The 16,608-nt window shown below is 39.9% G+C and overlaps 1 protein-coding gene and 1 long non-coding RNA gene across 16 annotated transcripts in view; one reads left to right on the top strand and one right to left on the bottom strand.

Moving 5' to 3' along the window:
* Positions 1 to 16,608, top strand: part of TTLL5 (tubulin tyrosine ligase like 5) — a 305,050-nt gene that overhangs the window by 45,113 nt on the left and 243,329 nt on the right. For all 15 annotated transcript variants that reach the window (XM_019920700.3, XM_073800210.1, XM_019920740.3 and 12 more), the window contains 5 exons: positions 2,481 to 2,550; positions 2,992 to 3,076; positions 12,351 to 12,452; positions 14,265 to 14,356; positions 15,127 to 15,234. In XM_019920700.3, coding sequence (XP_019776259.2) covers positions 2,481 to 2,550; positions 2,992 to 3,076; positions 12,351 to 12,452; positions 14,265 to 14,356; positions 15,127 to 15,234 — 457 coding nt within the window. The remainder of the gene's footprint in view (positions 1 to 2,480; positions 2,551 to 2,991; positions 3,077 to 12,350; positions 12,453 to 14,264; positions 14,357 to 15,126; positions 15,235 to 16,608) is intronic.
* Positions 1,966 to 6,904, bottom strand: LOC141277939 (uncharacterized). Its single transcript, XR_012329892.1, has 3 exons — positions 6,768 to 6,904; positions 3,282 to 3,371; positions 1,966 to 2,094 (listed from the first exon to the last, which is right to left on the bottom strand). It is a non-coding gene; the product is annotated as an uncharacterized lncRNA (long non-coding RNA).

Here is a 16,608-nt window from a genome sequence, read left to right as displayed (position 1 = left end):
GGCTTTTCAGGAATAGGGATCATCTCCTATTCTTATGTATCTTCATTATAAGTCAGTGCACTGCTCTGAGCAGAATGGTGTGTGGCACGTCGTGAGGAATGCTGTTGAGTTGTGGAACTCAGTAAATGGAACCACATAGATACTATTGAGTTTGCAATAATAATACTAACTGATACTTCTTGAGCATCTACTATGTGCCTACCACTCTACCTTCCAAATATAATCTCACTTAGACTTTATGAGAACCCTAAGAGGTAGTTACTATTCCTTCCATAGTAAGTGAAGATTTTAACTCGTCTTGCTGATTCCAGAGCGTGCCCTCTTAACCACTGTACCAGTCTACCTTATAATAACTTAACAGATACTATGAGCTTTAATCTTAAAGTTGAATTAGAAAAATGGATGGGTTTCCAACTTTCCCAACAATTCAGATTCTTGCTTTAGCATACTTGGGAGGGCAATTTGAGCTTAGAATTGACATCATTTAAAATGAGTTAATTGGGGATGGATGAAAAGGAGACAGGCTTGAAGATGTCAAAAATTTCGTTAGTTGCTTTTCAGTATATTACACTATACAAAAAAACTGTACTCAAACAATTCTTTTCTTCCGTGAGCTTACAATTTAATTACTAGTGCAGATAGAAATGAGAGGTATAGACCATTGAACAAATACTAAAGTTACCGAAATAATGTAAGAGATTATGTTCTGCATAATTCAAAGGACAAATGTATATGATGAGGAAGAGAAGAGAGGAAATGGGCATGGATGTTAGATGTGTCATAGAGTGAAGACCATTACCATTGTAGTCTCTGGTTCCAAGTAGAGTTGGGTGGTTACATATCTGTTGTAGCCTGTAGGTGTTACTTAGTAGAAAAAGAGCTGCAATTGTTTAATTTTAGGTTTGGAAACCTGCAGCTTGCTTCTTTGTACTGTGATTGCATCAGTTCTTACATACTAAGCTGACTCAAAATAGAGATAGTACGTGTGAGAAACTGATCAGGAAATGGTGTGGGTCACCAAGTCCAGAGTATGAATCAGTAGTGATGTTGTAGTGTCCGTATGATGCATAGAGATGGCTTGTGAAGTTGTGTTCTGAGTCTGAGATGGCAGCAGTGGGAAATGAGAGAGGAATCTCATTATCTTGACCCCGGAGTTGCTTCTTGTGGTTGTGTATGATGTTATGGGTCACACAATTATCCTTATTTTATAACTGTAGTACTTGGGATAGCACATGCATTATTATAAAGGCAAACTTTTGGGTCTGGACAGTTATTTTAGGTCAGAACTTGTGAGAAAAGGTGCAAATAGTGCTTAAGAATTAGGCTTCTGAGGCAGACTGCCTGGGTTCAAATGGTGCTCTATCACTTACTAGCTGTGGGACTTGGAGCAGGTTCCTAACCCTCTCTGACTCTTCCCTCATCTGTAATATTTGGATGGTGTTATACCTACCATGGGTTGGATGAAGATTAAATGAAATAATACTTGTGAGGGATTAGAACAGTGTTGGCACATAACAAATCTTCAGTACATTTATTAAAATTTTTTTCCTGCAAATGTTAATAGTGTTTCTGTTGTTGCCACTATAGCTATTATCATCACAGTTATCATTATAGCCACTTCCCTTTTGGAGTTCTTTTGTCCTGTATGGATTGTGGTGACTGACAACTGATTTTTCTGTTTTAGTCTCATTTGGAATTGTTCTTCCAGATCTCTTTCCACTCTGCAGCCTCACATCTTGCACTTGTAGGTGTGCTGCTTTGTGTTCTTTTAAATTCTATATATTTGCTGTCCCTCTACTCAAACATCAAACTCTTTGCGAGTAGGGATTGGGCTCTGTGAGGGCAGGGATTGCGTTTGTTTTATTCATCACTGTATCCCCAGTGCCTTATACAATACCCATCATACTCATCATTATTTATTGTATAGACAGCTCTTCTTCATTGAAAAAAGATCTAGTTCATTCTTTACCTGCAGTGGCATAGCAAGCACTATGGAGTGAGTCAGTGAAATATCCATCCCATTTCACAGGGAAAATGCCAGGATCCATTGTGGAAAGATCTGTAAGTTCTCTGAGCAACTTGATGAAAGCCTTCCTGTAAGAATAATGGTAGTATTCTAAAATATCCAACATGCTTTACATTTGGGAGAAAGCAAGTTTTAATTTATTTTTTAAGTAGCTTTTATTTTCTTGGCATGTAAATATTTAATATCATGTATATAAATCTTTAAAGCTGTTTAGGCTCTATCATGAGAGGTGCTGTGTAAATTTTGTTTTCTCCCATTATAATTGGATTCTCACAGTGTTTATGGAAGTGGTGTGTTATATGTCCAATTAATATATGGGTAGCTTAGAGGAAACCTTTTCTTAGAGTTTTAGTTTTCCATATTATCATTTCTAAATGGTTAAGAACTTTGCTTCTTTATTGTAAGTCAGGATTCCTTTGCATTTCTACCTTTCATTTTTCTCTTTACTCAACAGCCAAACCAGATTTCCCTGGAAGAGAACATCTTGGTCTCCCGTTACATTAACAACCCCCTGCTCATAGATGGTGAGTTGTGATTAGGTCTTTGACTGGATTGGGCTAGATCGTACTAAATTTTTCTTTTTAACGTTTTTATAGTCTTCTCTATTAAGTCTTTATTAAGCTAGTGTGGAATTCTTGGCAACTGTGGCTCCAGAGATGAAGCTGGTTCCTTACCTACCTCACGGTATTATTTTGAAGTTGATTTTGACATAATAAAAAAGAAAGTGCTTTATATGTTATAACAGAAACAAATATATATGAAAACTGTACAATGCATGTATATATATATTTACAATGTATGGTATAATTATTATTTATCCTCAAAAGGGAAGGTGTGTGGGCAGTGTATGTTTCATGGGGAGAGGAGGACTGTCTTTCATATTTCTTTGTTACATTGTACTATTCATTCTGTAACAGAAGACAAATGAGCTTAGCTTTTCCTGTGTACCCCAATTTTTTTTCCAGATTTCAAGTTTGACGTGCGCCTCTATGTGCTTGTGACTTCCTATGATCCTCTTGTCATCTATCTCTATGAAGAAGGACTGGCTAGGTAAGAGACCTTGAGCGGAGGGTGTTTATTCGAGTTGACCCATTAAAGAGTGTATTAAGATCAGGTTGTTTTTTCTGTTGTATTCAACTCAGGAAAATAAGAGTGTCCCCAGATGGGCTTCAGATTACAGAAATCAGTCTTATCACTTCACAGTCTCTCTTGCATATCCACGCATATGAACAAGCATTTGTATGTAAACACACACCTTTCCCAGCAGGGATCCAGGGTCACATTGTATTTTCATGCAATGGCAATTGGTATGAAGATCCTAGGGCCACTGTTGTTCACAAATGGTCTAAAAAGGAAAAAAAAAGAAATCTTTCATGTGTATACCTGTTATATACCAAGCATTTATTTTAATGCTCACAACAACCTTAAAGTCATGCATTTTTGCAGTTGCGGAAACTGAGGCTTTGCGTAAGGGAACTTGAAATCACTCCCCTGAGGTCTCCAGCAGGTGGATAGTGGAGTGGGAATTTGAACCCCTGGATCTGACTCCAGAGCTGAAGGCTTGAGCTGTTTCATGCCCTCTTGTATCTAGGGTGGACATTAGCTGCTTTTTTTTTTTCACCTACAAGTCTGTAATATATTTTACAGTGATTTTATATATATATATATATAATATATATATATATATAATATATATATATTTCTGTTTTTCTTGAGGTACTTCTTAAGTTTTAAGGTAGTGTGACTTACAAAATAAAGTTCAACTTATAATAATTTGAATTTTCATTTCCCATATCCATAGGATTTTACAGGTGACAGTGTTTTTTTTAGACCCTTTGAATTGTTTAAAATAAGTATATAACTTTGGTGTGCTTGTGTTCTTTTCTCTCACAAAGCTAATATATATATATATATATATATATATATATATATATATATATGTATTTCCCCCACAAAACTTATATATCTATTTTACCAAAGAACTCTGAAGTTCTTTTTATGCATAGTTTTTGTATAGAGCATAGCAGTTTAGGAGGTGGTTTGCATCTGTAAAAAGCATGGCCTATATATGTTTCTGTATTTTAGGAAATGTACATCGAAGATGGGAAATACCGTGGATAAAAGAAGGCTACATATTTAGGTGTAGGTGCTTTGAGACATATCATTGTACTCTGACAGCTGTTCTTTTAGAATCGGATTTCAATTATTTTAATTATTTTTTAGACTAAAATTTTTTGATGCATCGTGTGACTAGAGTCAGAGGGTGAGAACAGTTAACCAGATTCTACCTGGTTGAGCTATGTCTTGCCTTCACCTCTAGGTGGCAGTGACAGCATCTGTAAGCCTGGTCACATTCTTAACTAAGATTTGAGTTTGAACCCTGGGAACACTGAAGGCCACGGAAGCTCCCTAGTTCAGGCCTCTGGTTCCTTGAAAACTGAGGAGGGAGAAAACTAAAATATTTCTCAGTTTTTAGTTAAAGGGCTGAACCAGGTATCTGGGCACAAACTACTAATCTAATCAGATTTTCATCGGAAAGAAGTTTTCTGTAGTGTTTTTAGACACATGTGCTCTCATATTTTGAAGTATAGAGATAAAAGCTGAGTCTCCATATTATCTAGAGCAAAAAGAAGATGAAATAAGGCCTCTTACTTCTGCTCAGATGTATAAGATGCTGAGGATTTTCCATTTTGTAATATGAGATGTATCATGAGTATGAACATGAGTATCATGAGCTCCTTCACCCTTCTCCCTCCGCTCATCCTCAACCAGCTTGTCTCCTGTACCCTTCTCGGAAACCGATTATGTCCTGCCATGAACTGGACTTCTTTTTTTTTTTTTTGCGGTACGCGGGCCCCTCACCGCTGTGGCCTCTCCCGCCGCGGAGCACAGGCTCCGGACGCGCAGGCCCAGCGGCCATGGCTCACGGGCCTAGCCGCTCCACGGCATGTGGGATCCTCCCGGACCGGGGCACAAACCCGTGTCCCCCGCATCGACAGGCGGACTCTCAACCACTGCGCCACCAGGGGAGCCCTGAACTGGACTTCTTGAATAGGGAAAAGACCTCAAGTTTATGCTTACTGTGTCTCAAGGATATCATAGCAATATGTTCTGCAAATTATTCCAAAGGTATTTCACCCACAGTATTAATAGCCCTTGCTATTGGTAAAACTCGGCATTGTTTTAAAGCCTCAATGGCTCAGATGCAAAATGAGAACAATACTAATATTTATTATAGAACTTACTGCAGATGTGCTAGTGCTTTGGCTATTGGCTGTGTGTTGGAAGTCAGAACCCACTGAATTGAGTAACTCTTCTCTTGCCTTCAGCAGGAACTGAGTATATATATTTATATATTTTTAAAATGGATGCTCTTTCTTAGAATAATTTGGAAAACAAATTTTTAGAAATTTGGATTAAACTGTGAAACAAAAGAAAAAGAATTTTCAGGGTTTTGGCTATTTTACCTAAAAGTATAGGCGAATATAAAAGCTTTACAGTAGTACATTATGACAGGCTATTAGCCAGTCCTGCAAGGGGTGCATTGCTCTGCACAATAACTTCCATGTGCCTAAGTCCCTGTGTCTTAACCACTGTGTGTCTTGGCACTCATCTCCTGCTTTTTAATCCTCAGAAGCCATTCGACTGTGTCATTACTTTCAACAATAGTCTACAGCATCTCCAGATCTGCAGCCTCTAGTAATCTTGGGTCACGTTTGTTTTAAATAGACATTACTGAAGGTAATCAGTTTGGGATGAGATCACTAGACCATTTTACTTTGAGGCTCAAAAAGGAAAACAATAATCTTTCCTAAAGAGACAGAACTGGTGGCAGTGTAATTGGTTTCCTTCTTCAGAAAAGAAGGGTCTTATCCCATATCACTTCTGTTTGGGGCCTCAGAATGCATGTTTAATGACAGAAAGATTAAGTTGATTTCATAAGACGGTTCTGTGAAGTAAGAATTTTGTGTAAATTCTTTACCTTCTTAAATGTACTAAAGAAAAAGACCCTAAATAGTTTCTTTCTAGATTAATCATTTCAGTTGTCCTTGCTTTATTAACATAGGAGGTAGAAAGACTCTCGTTATTTTCTTATACGTGGGCACAATATTGAGACGTTTTAAAAAATTGTCTTAGTGGTGTTTGAGTCCAGTGTTTTGCCCCTTCCTACTTTTTGAGTTTCACGTGTATGTTACTGTTTTACACCAGCAGGGGGCGCTCAAGTTTCCAGAGAGGGGTGCTTTTCTCTACCAAAATGGTGTAGGGTTTTTTTCCTGACAGAGGTGGAATCCAAAAAGACTTTGTTCTGGATTTTACAGTTTTAGGTGGATCCAGTATGTGGTCTAAATGATTTGACGAGGCCCTTTTTTGAGACAAAGCTAATAGCCAAATTTTCACTGAAACAGGAAAAATTAAAAGTTGAAAAAAATTAAAACAAAATTGAGTTGAAAATCAAATGTGCTATTAGAGACCCAAAGATAGGTAGCACTGTCAGCTGCAGGGAAATGAAAGTGCCCGTCCAGAGAACTGGGAGAGATCCATCCGCACGGTGGGTTGGGAAGATGGCACACTGAGAAGGCCCGGGTCAGGGACCGCCTCTCTTCTACTCAGCCATATTATTCAGTGGAAATTCAGAAGAGATCCCAAAGCATTTGTAATGCCTCTGCCTTCCTCCCCACCCCCAGTTACTTCTTCAGTAGCCTTCCTTGCTAATTAACACTGGCTCCGCAGGGATATTTACCTTTTCTCTGCTGGATTCCTGTGGTTTTGAAAGAATTCAGGTACTTGCCGGTTGCCAAGGAATTCAGATTACCTCACAGGCTGCACACTGTCCAGAATCTGCCATAGCAGCAAGAGGGGGAAGAGACACCAACAAGGGGAAGAAACCCCTCTCCAGTGCTCATTGTCACCCTCCCTGGCAGACCCTTGCTGTTTGTGAAGTTTGAGTCATTTCTGGCTCTGAAGACCAGGGGATCAGGCTGGTAATCCCCTCCCAGACGGCTCCGCAGGGCGCTGCCTAGTCACTGCAGCGCTTTGGCAGTCTCCCGGCCGCAGCTGGCTGACAGCAGATCAGAGGGCTCTTGGGCCTCTTGTTCTCTTCCATGAGATTTTTCTGGGTCAGGCCAGGATGAAACCCAGTGGCTCCTGGCAAGGCTGCCTGAGGTGCTGTCTCTTCATCCTCCAGGCCTTTCTGGCGCCGAATGGTTACACCTGCTGAAAGATAACACATGTGCCACAGCCAGGGTCTCCTGAGAGTTGGCCTCCCTTACTTTGTACATTTGTAGTGAATGTTTGTTAGAACATGTAGCTATCAAAGCGGGGTTGGGGGGTTCGGTTTAACTGTCCTACATCTAGACTCTCCATAACTCTGACTATGGTGTCGTATTCGTAGAAGAACAAAGTCGTTTTTGAACGGGGGAAGAGAGTTCCAAAGACCCCACTAACTCTGCTTCCCTTCTTGTTTGAGTTCCATGTTGGTAAAGTTCCTGAACAAGCAACTCAGCTGTAGTTTCGGTTAGTGCTTATCAGGTACCTACCGTATGTCTAACATTGAAACCCTCCCTTCACATACACATTCAAGAGTTTGAGACAATTATCATCATTGTATTGATTCTCACTAAGAAACATTAGAAAGCAAAAAGGAAATGTAGTTTTTGATTTAAGAATTTGTCAGAATAAAGGTAATCTATATATATCTTAATGTGGCAAAAAAAGAGAGAAAAAGGGCATATGGTTCTCTGTTCATCATAGGTGGTGAAATAGAGCTCAGGGTTTCAGATTTACAAAGAAAGTAGGAACCCCCCCCCATTCCTTTGTTCTTTTTGTTTGTTCGTTTGTTTAAAGGTCAAGGCTATGAAATTCTGTCATGAGAGCTTTTCCTAAATCTTGATTTCATTAAGAGGGAGGTTCAAGACTTAATTCATCGTGTACATTTCAGTATGTGTTAGGAGCAGTGTTTGCAAACTTGGTTGTGGGCTACCTAGTAGAGAATTACCTCTTTTAGGTGTTTCTAATAAAGAAATTGTGTTGAAGCTTTCAGACCTAAATAGGGTGAAATTTGATATGTGAAGATCTAAATCACAAGTCACAAACTTAAATGCTTACAAGGACATTCACTGAAAAGTTTGGCCCAGTGGAGACTGGAGAACCAGAGATCACATGTCCCACCTAAAGGGTATTTACTATTCATTGGCAGCAAGTCATTGATATGTGGTAGTGCTGTGGTCTGAATGCTACCTCCCGAGTTCATATGTGGAAATCCTAACCCCCAAGGTGATGGTATTAGGAAATGGGGACTTTGGGAGGTGATTAGGTCATGAGGGTGGAGCCCTCATGAATATGATTAGTGCCCTTTAATATAAGAGGCCCTGGAGGGATTCTTTACCCCTTCCACCCTGTGAGGACACAGCAGGAAGGTGCTGTCTGTCTGCCTGCATCTTGACCTTGGACTTCCAGCCAACAGAAATAAATTTCTGTTATTTGTAAGCTACACAGTTTATGCAGTTTATAGTATTTTGTTACGGCAGCCTGAATGGACCAAGACAGGTGGTATTGCCAGATCTTCTGGTTTTTTAAGGGAGGCTGAAAAATCTAGATTTTTATTGAGAAACTTTTGTTTGTAAACTTTCAATTTTGAAACCATTTCAAAGTTATGGGAAAGCTGTAAAAATAGTATGAAGAACTGCCTTTTAACTTTCCTCTAGAGACCACAGTCAAATTTGGCCATCTGTCCTGATAATGTTCTTTATAACAGAAAGCTCCAAATCCAGGATCACATGTTATATTTAGTTGTCAAGTCTCTTCAGTCTCCTTATATCTGGAACATTTACTCTGTCTTTTCTTGACTTTCATGACTTTAGCATTTTTTAAGATTTAGGCCGGTCATTTTGTAGAATGGTCCTCAATTTGTGTTTGTCTGATATTTTTTCATAATTAGACTGAGGTTATGTATTTTTTGGCCAGAATGTCACAGAAGTGATGCCATGTTCTCATTGCATTAGATCCGATGGTACATGATAACTATTTAGTGGTGTTTGAGCACTTAAGACAATGTCTGGCAGATTTCTCCACTGTTAATTTAAACAAATTTACTTTGTTTCCCCCTCTGTAATTAATAAATATCTTATGAAGAGATACTTTGAGACCATGTAGAATCTCATTCTTCATCTCACTTTCACCCAACAATTTTAATATTCATTGATGTTTCTTGCCTGAATGAATTATTACTGTGATGGTGGTGGAATAATGATTTTCTAATTCCATCATTTCTTTTACTTTTATTATTTGGCATTTTACTCCCAGGAAGAGTTTTCTCTCCATCCTGTTCATTTATTCATTTGTTTATATACACCAATGTGGACTTAAGGATTCCTGTGTTATTTAATGGGTTGTAATCCTTTACTATCGTGATTTATTTTGATGCTCAAATTGTCCCAGATTTGGCCAATGGGAGCCCGTTTAAGCTGACTTTTGTGTCCTTCTGACATGTCCCCTCATTCTTTGAGCACAAGATATTTCAGGCTCATCTTCTTTCTCTGTCCCAGCTTGGAATCAACTATTTTCTCCAAGGAGCAGTGGTTGCTTTTAATGGAGGATAGTATTTAGACATACAGATCCAGGTGCTGGATATGCTCATTGTTCTGGGGTGTCTCTGCTATTAGGTCCTTGCAATGGACATACCTAGGAAATACGTGTATAGATATACGTACCTGTACACATACATACACATTTATATCTATATTTATTTCTGTATCTCTATATTGAAAATCAGGAGTTCATACAAATACCTCCAATTCTAGCTCAAAACTACAGCATTCATTCTAGCTTTTTCCCTTTCCATATTTTTTATCTTTTTTCCAACAGTGAGAAATCTGACTTCTATTATCTTCAACATATTTATTTACTCAGTTCCCTCGTATGTAGCCAGTCTCCCAACCTCCCTGTCACTACCCCATTCAGATGCCCTCCTTGTGTGGACTTTGACCCTTGTGGGGCACCACCCTGCTTAGATAACCTCCTTGTACTGCCTCTGGGCTGCCTTCCCATCCTGTCCACCATCTTCCTCACATGGGCCCTGGCTGCCACTGGGCTTCAGGAAGGAAGGTCTGAATTTTAAATGCTGGCCAAGTTAAAAAACAAAAAACAACCTTTGTAGGTTAATCAGAACTTGATTAGTAGGCCAGATCTAAGACTAATGGGACCTCTGATCTAGAAAATAAGAAGAAAATGTTGGAAAATGGTGATCAGAGCTGAATGTGGTTTGTTTAATCCAGATTTTAGTGAGAACCATAAGCTCTTCCTGCGTTAGGAGGAAAGATGAGCATATACACCTGCCTTTCCTCTACATGGTCTTCTGCATTCCTTGTTCAGCTGACTGAAATAAAGAGTGTAGCACTTTTGCCCTTTTGGGTAACTTTTCCACTGAGCTTAGTTTTTTGTTTCTGTTTTCTCTAATTCTTACTTCTTCTTATACTTAGAAGAAATGTAACATTAATGATCTTGTCCTTCCTGAGTTTCAGAATATAAATGTCCCAGCTAAAAGGAAGACTAGGAAGAAGAAAATTTATTTTTTTTAGAGATGCAGTCCTATTGAAAAAAGGAGGATAAGAATGACAGATGTGTTGGGTACCAGTTTACAGTTAACTGCCAGGCCTTTGCCAGTCTTTTCATGTTGACCAAATTAGATCAGGTACTTGTATTTAAAAGAGAAGAAAAACCTCTTTCTCTGAAGCAGAACCTTTTCCCTCCCTCTAAATCATTATTTTGGGGGAGAGATGGCAGGTGGTATGTCACTGTGAGGTAATGTCTGGTTGAGGCAGGCAGCCTCTGTGAGGCCTGCCTGGGCCCCCTTCGCATTTCACAAGAATTCAGAGAATGACTATTTCCCGCTTGATTGGAGAATCTCTGACGAAGGAAGATTGGGATGTATAGGTAAGGTTTACCCACCACGGAGTGACATGGGTGAAGTTAAGTGATAACTGCCGGAAGTTTCTGGAAAATCTGAGGTCCTTCTCATGCATAGACGTCATGCTCATCAGACTCTTGCCCCTTAGCCATACATGCCTGGTCAACATTTTCTCTTTGTCCACATCCTTCTTCCTGGCCTCATGTTTGTTTATTTTAGTTTTGGGGTTTCTTTTTTGGTTTGTTTTTTTTATTTTTCCTTTTTCCACTCTTCTTTCTTTGGCTCTTGTAGATTTCTAGTACAGGGAATTAGGGAGCAGAGATAGTGGGTGAATGAGAAGAAATAGAGGAGAAGAAAAATTTTAAATGCTGCCCTTCAATGTGGTAAAAATTCACGTTGACTTCATAGTCTGAGTAAGCACATGTAAATAATTTGTAAATCATGTGAAAATAAACTTGTGGCCTTCCAGGATTTTTTTTCACACACTTGGTTGTGCCTGTGGGGAAAACCACTTTAGTGAAGGGTGATACGGTTAGCGTGGTATGTAAACAGGGGGTGATATTTACCATAACCATTCGCCTTGAGTGTACTTTTGTTGATGCTGAGCATCACTGGAAAGTTTTCTCTTTCCTCGGCTACTTCCTTCAGAGGCACATATATTTTGTACTTCGGTCTTCTTTTGACAACAGTCCAGGATATCAAATTGCTGCTCTGTTTTCAGTGGGCTCCGTGTTTAATCCCCCTTTCTGCCGTCATTCCAAATTCAGGAATTAATCCACTCTACACTCGTATTTATGCTGTTCTGCAGACTTAGGCTTTGTATGCTGTTAATGCTGCCATTATTGTTCTCCTAATTTTATAGGTCAGTTCTGTTTTTTCCTGTGGATGTGAGTTCTAAGTCTTTATATTATTATGCTGTCCTTTTTTTCTTTTCGCATAATATTTTCCATAGAATGCTTTAGTACCAGGCACTGTGTAGGCACTCAGGTGTTTCCTGACAGGCTAATGTCCCATCATCCATAGCATCCTATACACGGTTTCCTTGACTGTGAATAACTTTGTTTTCACTTTTCATCTTTCCTATCCGTCTAAGGTTCTGTATCAAAAAAGCAGCATCTCGTGGTTAAGAACGTGGGTTTTGGAGTCAGTGTGGTTTGGGGCAAGTCACTTAATCTTCCAGATCATATTTTAATGTTCATATCTGTTTTAAAAATTAGACATAATGGTACCTCCTTCAGAGAATTGCTTTAATGATTGAATTAAATGTGATATTGTACATGAAACACTTAGCGTGGGGGTTGGCACTTAATAAGCACTCAGCATTTGAGGAGGATGCCACCTCCCTGCATTAACATCTCATTGATCCTGTATTTTATCGAAGCCCTGTTCCTGACATTTAACCTGTGCCTTTTCTTTCAGGTTTGCCACCGTACGATATGACCAAGGAACCAAGAATATTCGGAACCAGTTCATGCACCTGACCAATTACAGTGTGAATAAGAAGAGTGGAGACTATGTCAGGTACTGGCTGCGCCTGAGCCAGGAGCCAGGGAAGTCGGTCTCCGAGGCAGACATTGGAGAAGTGCAAAGTTAACTTGTTGCACTGGAGGAAAACTTTACGCTCATATCCATGTAACTTAGAGCTATTGGAGTCATTTCATGTAGTTCTGAGGCTTACCTGCTACAGCTTCTCTATTGCTTGCCCACCTACAATGTCCCCTTTCTCCACCAAAATATGCCTTCCTTCCCGAGTTTCGTCTGCCTCATTGTCAAGTTCCCTCACTTGACTTAGAGGTAGGAATTTTATAGGCATATGGAACTTTTTCGAAGTCAAGAAATTAGGTCATTTCGGCACTTGGCAAAATGTATCAAAAGCTTCAAAAATGCTTGTGCCCTTTGACCCAGTAATTCTATTTCTAGGAGCTTAACCTTAAGAAATAAAGGACTTATACACAAGATTAGAAACAAGAATGTGCATCACTGTACATTGTCAGGTGGAAAAAGCAAGTTACCACACAGTACATGCAATTTAATTTCTTTTTTGAATATGTAAGATAACTAAAGCTGTTTTCCCCCCCCCCGAGGGGGTGTGGGAGAGAAGAAAACTAGAAGGATATATCTTAAAATGTTAACAGTCTTTAACTATAATGGATGGGATTTTGGGTGGGGGATGTCTGTCTTCTTCTCTGTACTTTTATGTTATTTCCTAAGTTTTTCTAAAAGAAACACTTTTATGATCGGGGGGAAAAACGTTAGGAATAAATTAAATAAAAAAAGAAATGAGGCCATCTCAGAAAAAGATTCAGTGGAACGGAGTACCAGCCCAGCTGTGTGGAAATATTCTTTCTGCTGTGTTTTCTTTCATCCTGATAATTTTGCCAGAAACTGGAAAAATAAAAAAGAAACCCAAACAGTTACTTTCTACTCAGACTAAAAATAGGTGCCTAGAAGGTCCAAGGAAAAAAAGAAAGGAATCTGGAAGTGATGGCATAGTTGCCGAAGCTATATAGATTTCATTGCGTGTCCTGTGACCGGTGTTAGGAATTGGTTGAAGATGCAATATCTTGCACTTTGGAAGATGAGCAAAGATGCAGCTGGTGGGTTGCGGGGTGGTGATAGAGAATAAGGGGGCAGCTGTAAAATACAGGTTTCAGATTGCAAGACCCTTCCAACAATCTGGGAATGTGCCCTGTTTGCCACTTTGTTGCTGTAGTGGTGGTGTACTTCATTACTTCTGTTGTTGCTCTAGTGCATTCTCCCTTGGGTGATACCTCAAAAGGTATCCAAAAAAGCCGTGTCTATCACTAGATAGAAGGGAGCTCGCTTCAGAGGCCAGCGCAGTTCTGTCCAGGGTTAACTCATTAAAATGCTGCGCTAGATTAGCTTACTAGCCCATCTAGACTCAGTTCTGGTCTGAAAATGGCATTAGAGGCCGGTTTGTGGGCTCATGTGACATTTACCTCAAAGACAAGGTTAGTATCCCCAAGCATTTCAATGTGTTAATGTTTTGTAGCCATTCTTAAATTTGTTTACATTCTTTCACAAATTTCTTCTACTGGTTCATGATGCATAATTGTTTGGTTAAGGAGGAATTTGCCTTCCTTTCCCCTACCCACCTCATTAAGGCAAGTTATATGCATTTTCATTTCAATGGAAGAAACTGGTACAAAAGCGTATATGACAAAAAGGACCAAGAAAAAGTGGGTGAGTGGAAGTCAGCAAAGGGAATATTTTTCTAAAGACCGATAAGGAAAGAAGGCTATTTGTAAAAAATCTTGTTTCTAGAGCCAGGCCTAGTTGCATATGTGACATTGATCCATGAATTTGTTTTAGTTGTGATGATCCGGAAGTGGAGGATTATGGGAACAAATGGAGCATGAGTGCTATGCTTAGGTATCTGAAACAGGAAGGCAAAGATACAACTGGTGAGTACCAGGGCTTTTTCCTTTTTGACTTCTCTTCTTCGTATAACTGTACTATTATCTCTAACCAGGAGTCATTCTCTCGAATTCTAATAGTGTTGCTGAGATGTCTGATGGGATCATTGTTCTTGGTGTTAATTTTTCCTGCCCTTTACAAGATGGAGAACAACAGGCTTACTTACCATGGCTCCCCAAATCCCTTCTCTTGTTTCTAGTTTGGAAGACAACTTTTTCCTTTAGTTTTTAGGGAATTTATCCTTCTTGAATGTCGAACTGCTCACTAAAATATGGTCAGCTTTTTACATAACAAATTGTCTATCTCCATATTGGCCCTGAGTTCACATTTTCCTAAGGCAATCTCTTTCATTCCTGCTTGATGAATTGGAGAATGGACAGTGTCAAGTTTGAGTACAAAGGCTTGGAATCAAAATGGACACTGTCGCTGAGCCTTGAGCAGAATGGGAAGCAGTGTGCCGAAAGGCCTATCTCAGTCCACAAAGGGAAGGGTGAGAGGAGGAGAGTGAGAAGCGGGGAAGGCTCCTTTTCCAGTCTGTGTCTATCTCTTGTCATAGGAGACCACTTGAGTACATCCCCCAGCACCTCCATTCTTGCCTGTGTCCCTCTGTTCACAGACATGCCTTCTCCTGGAGCACCCATTTGTAAGACTGCCACATGGAGACTTCTTTGAATGAGCACATGTGCTGTTATAATTATATTGTGTTCTGGAATCCAGTCCTAATCCATGCATTATAGTGGTTTTTTTTCTTTTGTAGCATTGATGGCCCATGTAGAAGACCTGATCATTAAGACTATAATCTCTGCTGAACTAGCTATTGCCACAGCCTGTAAAACTTTTGTTCCTCATCGCAGCAGTTGTTTTGGTAAGGAGACTCAAGAAGCTTAACATATTTTGTGAAAAGGGGCTTGGGAAATTGGGATGGGATACTGGGGTAGAGAGGCTTAGTGATTCTACAAGAGTAAAAGGTATGTGGTGGACTTTTATTTCTTTCTAAACTCACGTAGAGTATGAAGAGGCCGGTGGTGAACTTAGTTGGAGGTCCCCTGAGGACTAACTAGCTTTCGGTGTGGGAAGCAGGGATTGTAACTAAAGTGTGGGTCTCTTTGTCAGAGCGCAATCAGAAAAAGTCTGCAACGGACTGTACAGGAATCCAGCTCTAACAAATATATTCCAGAGCTCTCTGGCAGCCAGACTGGGAACTGTTCCAAGAAGCTCTGGCTGGTACCAGTATGTGCTTTCTCCCATTTTCCAATGGCTCCTCCTTTTTGTTTTAGTCTTCTTTCTGGTGGGTTCCCCACCCCCACCCCTTCTTTCTTCCCTTCCTCTTCCTCCTCCCCTTCTCTTCTCTCCCACCCCTAATTCCCTGTTTGCACAGAGAAGGAGTAAGAAGCAGATCACAACTACTGGACCAGGAAGCCTGTTGCTCACTGACCGGCTAGTTGTGACTGTAGCACCGAGGGTGCCTGCCCCCGTTTGCTGTCTGTGTGGATGTGAGTCCTTAGTGATTGCTGGTATGCATGTCTGTGCAGTCACACAGGCTTTCAGCAGGTGGCAGGCTGTGTTAGTAAAACACAGTAGGGTCATTGATGGGGGGATAATTAAAGGAATACAGTAGGAGACAGCGTTAACAGAGAAGTAAAGAACATGGGCTGTAGAGCCTGACAGACTTAGTTTGAGACCCATTTGTACCCCTTATTAGTTTTCTGATTTTCAGCAAGTTACTCTAATCCTGTTTCCTCAACTATAAAATGGCAGTAATGATGGTTCCTACCTTCTAAGTGTACCTTGAAGGGCAAATGAGATGACGTACGCAAAGCACTATTTGTACTCCATAAAAAGTTTTTTTTTATTATTTTTATAATTAGACATTATAATTCTTGATCTCTTTAATCGATTATCATAACAGCTTGTACTTGAGGGGCACTAAACAAAGGGAAGTGTTGAGACTCTGAATAGAAGATGGTAGATAAACCAGGACCTAAAATTATACAGGCAAAGAAGAGGTTATGATATGTGTATATCTTCTTAAAATGCAAATATGTTCATGTCTTCTAAAACCCTTAAATGGCTCCCTAGACTTAACTTGTAAATAGATACTTGATAGGACTTCAGAGCTTCCAAGGATCTGACCCCAGCTGACTTTTCTAGAATTCCATTTCCCCTCCTACACCTTAGAATCCAGTGGTGCCACTGAGGACTCCATGCCTTTGTGCCTCTCTGTAGGTCCTGCAGTCCA

The sequence above is a fragment of the Tursiops truncatus genome, chromosome 2, assembly GCF_011762595.2.
Source record: "Tursiops truncatus isolate mTurTru1 chromosome 2, mTurTru1.mat.Y, whole genome shotgun sequence".
In the NCBI taxonomy this organism is placed as follows: Eukaryota; Metazoa; Chordata; class Mammalia; order Artiodactyla; family Delphinidae; genus Tursiops; species Tursiops truncatus.
This window is presented reverse-complemented; position numbering and strand designations above follow the sequence as displayed.